General features: G+C 33.6%; 1 protein-coding gene across 1 annotated transcript in view; it reads right to left on the bottom strand.

Annotated features, from left to right (window-relative positions):
* Nucleotides 1–1,387: 1,387 nt before the first annotated feature.
* Nucleotides 1,388–6,937, bottom strand: part of LOC108358276 (uncharacterized) — a 17,392-nt gene continuing 11,842 nt past the window's right edge. The window contains exon 4 of the mRNA XM_017609495.1: nt 1,388–3,431. Within this exon, the coding sequence (XP_017464984.1) occupies nt 3,400–3,431 (32 nt within the window). The 3' untranslated portion in view covers nt 1,388–3,399. The remainder of the gene's footprint in view (nt 3,432–6,937) is intronic.

Raw genomic sequence — 6,937 nt, 5'->3', positions numbered from 1 at the left:
ATATTATTGCCCCACCAAAAATTATCGTAATCCCTTCACTACAACGTCTATAAGATGCAGAAGAAAAATTCCAAAACTTTTGCATAAACAACAAATTTATTTCATATAAAAAATTCACATCAAACATAATCTTCATCACTTGTTTCTTCATTGCTATGGATTTCTTCAACATCTGCCGCAGGTAAAAGGTAATTTTGTATATCATTCGTTAGAACTTAATTTCATTGAGCGTTTATTATATGTTAGCAGTAGCTCTGAAGATAGCAATTAGTTTGGCCATTAAATCGTAGTTAGTAGCTTGACGTGATGTTTTCCTAGTGTTGAATTGCGAACCTTTCTTAATTCTTTGTGGTTGCTTTCAATTGGTTCTTCGGATAAATATCCTATAGGTATTTGAAAATTGTTGATTACTTGGCAACCATGAATAAGAGCCTTGTGCACAGTGCTGGGCATATAGTACCAAGGGTATAAACTGATATACAGATCTCTAGTTTCATTAAGCAATTCTTGGAATTTATTTAGATCGACAAGTCTTCCGCAAGAGATAACGCTTAAAATTGTGCCAAATTTCTTTATTAAGTCTATTAATTTTTATTGGTCTGCAAAATTTAGGAGAGGATCAAAGTGTAGTCAACAACATTTGTTGTCCACTCTCTGCATAAGTAATGCGGATAGGTACAAATGCAGATACTAGTTGAAATTCATCAGTACTTTCAGCTTCTGAAAATTTTCGTTTATAGCGGCTGGTGACCCGAACTACCATCAAATAGTTTCTGCAACTACAGATTTGTCCTCGTAAAGTACGTTGACTTGATGATGTGTTAATCCACAACATTAATTCTGTCCAGAAGCTTGTGATGGCGTTCCTATCCTGCAAAACTGACAAATTTAATGTTGCTGCTGCGGATGTACTCACCTCTTCTGCTAGGGCTTGGGTCTGAGAAGATGTTCCTGTTGTTGCTGGAATTGCAGCCACTGGCAAATAGATGATCAAATTTGGAACCACAGTCGAATTTTTAATCCCAATTGTATACTTTATTAGATGTATGCTAGTGAAATTTAATTAAAATCTAATATAAAACACAAAATTTTCACTAAGCTTCGATTATTTTCACACTAAGATGCTTGTAACAACTTTAACTCAGAATTCGCATAATAAACTTTGCAAATAGAAAGACAAATCAGAGCACAATATAAGTTGAACGTCACAGCTTGACGTTTGCTTAGTGAGACAAAAATTCTTTAAACAATAATGATGATTGATCTCCGGGAGTTCTTAGACATAGAATGATATATTTCATGTCTATCAATATGTCAGGATAAAATGTAATGTCACCGCTATAAAACTTGATAAATGTTTTACAAGTTTCTCGTCTGAACTGTGTTGTTGAAATATTGAATATTGCTGGACAATGAATACATTGCAAAATTTGATGGCAAATCAATTGATCAACTAATCGCTCGAATACGGTTAAACCCTGGTCCAAACTTTATTTCTCCATTGCTGCTGACTGCAGGAATTCATCCTGCTTTCCAGCAAAAACGCACTCCCACAATATTAAGGGAATCGTTGTCTTTAACGCTAAGTTAGGTGTAGCGGTCGATATCTGTCTTGTAGGTAGTTACCTAATGGTATACTTGAATGTGTTGGAAAAAAAAAATATTTTATTGAGGTTATTTACTCCAGCCCTTTAGTTGTGACTAATGTATATTCGGTGGTAAATAGTTACCAAAAAAATGAGTTCTTTCAAACCGATTTGGGGGTAACAAGTAATAGACACTGCTTTACTGATGCAAATACTCTTTATTTTAAAGTTTTTTTGGTTTTGTTGCAATCAGTTCGTAGAATATATTTGGTACACTTGCAGGCTAGTCTGATCCATTATTTGATGGTGCAAATAAAAACACTTATTTCACCTTCGTTGCCCAACGTTTCGCTGAAATTTCCAGCATCATCAGGGGCGAAATAATATTAAACATTTGTTTCAAAATTTAACATTTATACCTATACACATAATAAGTACCACTCTCTATGGTAGTCTTGTCTTATTTTAAAATTCTCTACCCCTTTAAAACTGGTGGGGGCTAAAAAAATAAGAGGTTAGTACTTTAAATATTAAATGCTTTACCCCTTACCACTGGTGAGGGAAAGTAAACCATTAATAGAAAGATATAAAGAAAAGGATAAATTGTTAAATGCTTTACCCCTTACCACTGGTGGGGGGAAGCAAAGCATACAAATAAAAGTGTGTTAAAAGACGAAGTTGGTATTGTGAGAGTCTTGACGAATCTCATCTGTTCAATATTTTATGCTTTTATACAACTTTTAATTTTAATTTTGAGGATTATTAATAAGTTCTTACGTGAGCTTAGGATATTTTGGTTTAAGAAAAAAAAATAACGCATATAAGGTCGATTCGTGCTCTTTACTTCACACCTAAAATGTGTGATTCAAGTAAAACAAGTCTTTTAGAATTTAGGTTTGCATTCGAGTAGTATTTTCAAAAGTACGCAGTGAAAATAATAATTCCCTAACAGCAAAAAAATATAATTCGGGGTCTTAAGTATTTCTTCTTTTAATATGGTATGACAACCGTTTGGCGGTTTGAATCAATTGACGATTTACATAGGTACGAAGTTATAATCCTACGAAGATCGAAATAAGTTAATATATGCCATCGAAATACAAAGTTATTTTCATTTACAAATATTAATATAAAAAAAAACCAATTAAAAACACATTGAACAATTTTTTGTTATTAATGCTTAAGTAAGATATTAAGAAAACAAGCTGCTTTTCTCATAATTCATATGTAGAAAGAAGTAATAATTTTATATAAACATGTTTACATAAGTTATGCAAAATTTTAGTTGACAAGCAAAAAAACAATGTTTTATATGATTAATTTTAAGAAAATCATAACTTTTTTGATAATAATTATCTGGCTATTATTTATAATTAATTTACTAATTTACTGATAGTTTCAAAGTCTGTAAAAACAATGTGTTATTACAAATGTTTGTGAATAGCGTTAAAGAAATTTGCAAGTTGAGCGATTTTGGCTGTAAAGACGTTTAAAGACATTCCAAATCTTGCAGGAGCGATTGAACAGATTAAATATTAAATCGACAGCCGCGTGCCTCTTAATTTTTTTTAACATAACAGATTTCAATTCAAATGATCGACTTACGATTTGTATTTCGGTCTCGCCTAAAGGCAGTATTCTCTTTTTCCATGGGCGACTGAGAGATGAAGGTATCTTTCCGCACAGTATAACTTGGTAAAAATTAGCCAAAATCACTCAATTACGCTACAAAATGCACCATATATTAATATATTCATTCATATATTAATAAGTACCTTAAAATGTTACATTGAAATTGAACATAATTTAGAATTTACAGTTGCAAGTAACATGTAAGATATGTTTCTAAACAATAAAAAAAAAACAATTGAAGTATAAAATCGTTTTGTTTTTTTATTAATTAAAGCTACCTCAAGGTAAGTGGAGAAGTGAACCCACATTTTTGTTTTTATTCACTATATATTAATTTTCTTTATAGGGGGAAAAAGTTGTTACATATTTATTAGCAAATGGACTGGAATGAAATATGCGTGGCGACAGATTTCAAAATTATGTCACCAAAAATCGCAATTAAAAAGAACGGACTAAAGCGGATAGAATCCTGCATATTCGAATTGAATACAAATAAACCGATATAAAAAAATTTCTTAAGCAGTGCTCACACGATTTTGACAGTGACACGAGTGGTGTTGTCCCTGGTGAAATTATACCAGGTGTAGTATGTAATAAAATTTGTTAGAAAAAATTTCAATAAGAAAGCCGGATGCCAAGAAAACAAAGAAAATAAAGCGAGACAGCTGTTTTATTACTACCACACCTGATATAATTTTACTATGGGTCTTGTCTAGAAATTTTTATGGAGAATGAGTTCAGTCTCAGTAAAAACAAAATTTCCAAACAACCCCATTGTCAAAATGTACAAATATGCACAAATCGTGTGATCCCTGCTTTAGAGAATCAAAAAAAAATCTTCCCAAATTTTGAGTGGATTTTTATTTCCGATAGACGTAAAATGACCACATACATATTTGTTTGTTCACTTAACTTAGAGTTCTTTTCTCTGCGCTTCAATTACCAAAGCGATGTATTTTAGTATAAACAGACGGCCCGTTAATCCGTATTAACGGCGCAGTTGATCTGTTAAAAATTGTACCCTGACAAAGGACTGCATGCGGGTTAAGCTAGCCGCGAGGTCTCGTGAGTTCGAATTCCACGACGAGCAACATTTTTCTTAGCTCCTTCAATTATTCCTTTTTTTATTTTGTAATGTGGCCTTTTTTTTAAAAAATTACAACTCTAAAAAATCATACTAACTTCATAATTATGTCAAATAACATCCACAAATGAAATAACTGGACTAAATAAAATAAAACAATTTAATAATAATAAAAATAAATATAAATAAAATAAACAAAGTTAAAAACCAAAAACAAAACAAAAATTAAAAAATAAATAAAAAACGAAAAGGAAAAAAAATAAAAAACGAAAAGGAAAAAAAATAAAAAAGAAGAAAAAAAACGAAAAGAAAAAAAGAAAGAAAAACAGGAAAAAGAAATAAAAAACGAAAAGGAAAAAGATAAAAAACGAAAAGGCGAAAAATAAAAAACGAAAGGAAAAAAATAAAGAAACGAAAAGGAAACAAATTAAAAAAGATAAATAAATGAAAGAAACAATATATAAAGCTATTTTTTAAGAATTTCTTGGAGTGGGGATCGAAACTGGGACCTGTTGAGTTGTAGTACACAGTTTCGACCACTCAGCTACCGCGGACACCAAAGTCTTTTGCTTTGCTTTCTTACTTGTTTACTCAGGGAACGTAGTGATAACAGAGAACATGCAAAACCATAATGCAATGATACAAGGTAATATCAGTTGTGACAGTTCGATTTGACACTGCCTTAGCTCAGTAGGATGAGAAGAAAAACGGAAGAAATTAATCCCCATATGGGGGAAAAATATAAAATTTCACATTTTCTCCTAAACAAAATTTGTTTTTTTATAGTATATTCGTAATCAAATGAAATAAAATAAGATAAAATACCAAATACCTTTTTAAGAAAACAAAACTTTCAACTATATTATTAGGCAAAGAATTGTTAAAGAAGTAACACTGTTTCACCTAAGGCAGTCAATATGGCGGAATTAGAGCGAGAAGTTGCTAACCGATAACACCTTGTATTATTGCATCATGATGCAAAACAAGCTTGGACATCTCAACGTCGGTAATGCAGTCACCATACGAACCCAGCCAGCTGAGAAACGTAAACTTTGCCGACTGTGCGGTCTCGCACAATTTTCCCTATCCGGCAGCGAACAGAAACCACTACAATTTTCAGGACAAAAATCCGCAATTCATACACTTTGCCCTTTTTCTGATGCATTTTCGGATTTATTGCCGGCTGGGCATCTCTCCTCACAAAAAATATGTATTTTTTTTCATACTAGAGTGTGACACTTGTATTTAACCTGAGCTTTTACCGCCGATTTGTGTTAATATCTTACAACGTTTTATCAGTTGGTCACTCACAGTAGTGATGTAAATTTTCATTACTGCCCAACCGCTGTTTTGACTGTCCGTCAAATTTGTCACTCACATGCTTATAACAGGCATTCGAAAAAAATCGATAAAGCAGACCGGACGTCAACTTTTAGCAGGCAGTCGAGAGACGAGCCCTTAGTACAGGGCTCGAATCGTAACTCCATTCACTGACCGAAAACGATATGAAAGAAAATTACGTGATACGTCAGGCAGTATAAGCTGGGCTCGAATCGTAACATACGTTATCGTATTACTCGTCAGTAAAAATACATTTTTCGCATTATGACATACGTGAACGTACTCTTTGTCCCATTCAGATTATACTGCCTGACGTATCACGGAATTTTCTTTCGTATGGTTTTCGATCCGTGAACTGATGTTACGATTCGAGCCCTGAATGGGACACAGAGTACGTTCACGTATGCCATAATCCGAAAAATGTGTTTTTACGTACGAGTAGTACGATATCGTATGTGACGATTCGAGCCCTGTTTTAGACATACTTCGTTTCGGATACACACATTAGTGCGGTGGTGGGCATCGGCCTATCCGCGGGCAAAGCTCTTTCAAGCTTGTATACATTTAGTATAGAAAGCTTTAAGGAGCTTTGCCCGCAGGCAGGCTGATTGTTGTTGTAACAGCATAAAAATTCCCCAAAGAGTTTTTTGGGAGTGCTATTGGAGTGGCAGTCCTTGGCCAGGGCATGAATCACGTAACTTTGAAACGATAGTCGTTCAAACGATACTGACAAAACGATGCCATCAAAACAATGATTTATGCATTTGTGTTGCTCTTACGTGAAGCAAAATTGGAATCGAGTTGACGATATCGTACAAACGATCAAAAAATTTTTGGTCTTCATCAAGCAAGACTATCTCCACACGATATCGTTCAGACGATTGTCGTAGTACGTGATTCATGCCCAGCTATATGTACATACACAAATCTGGGTCGTTCCGTTTGCATAGACCCGACAGTCGTTGGAACGCGGGCAAGCTGATGAGCACCGCTTTAGTTACAGAACGTATCGATTCGATTGTATACGAAATTTTTCGCATTTTCGAATACGTTTCCGGATAGTTTGCTGGCTGGTAGGTTAACAGACCCAGCAAACACGGTCTCTAACGTTGGAGAAATTTGGATTTCTACATTAGATAACTAGGGTATTTCTCTAATCGTTCTCGAGTCGATGGCGGAAGTTAGAGAACTATATTAGAATTCGATTCGAGAACGATTAGAGAAAAAACGCAAATTCAAATAAATGTAAATAAGCAATATTCCAAATGAATCATAATTTTTTTTTTTGTTCAAA

Source organism: Rhagoletis zephyria, unplaced genomic scaffold, assembly GCF_001687245.7.
Source record: "Rhagoletis zephyria isolate East Lansing unplaced genomic scaffold, Rhagoletis_zephyria_1.1 Rzeph_scaffold_00231, whole genome shotgun sequence".
Taxonomy (NCBI): domain Eukaryota; kingdom Metazoa; phylum Arthropoda; class Insecta; order Diptera; family Tephritidae; genus Rhagoletis; species Rhagoletis zephyria.
This window is presented reverse-complemented; position numbering and strand designations above follow the sequence as displayed.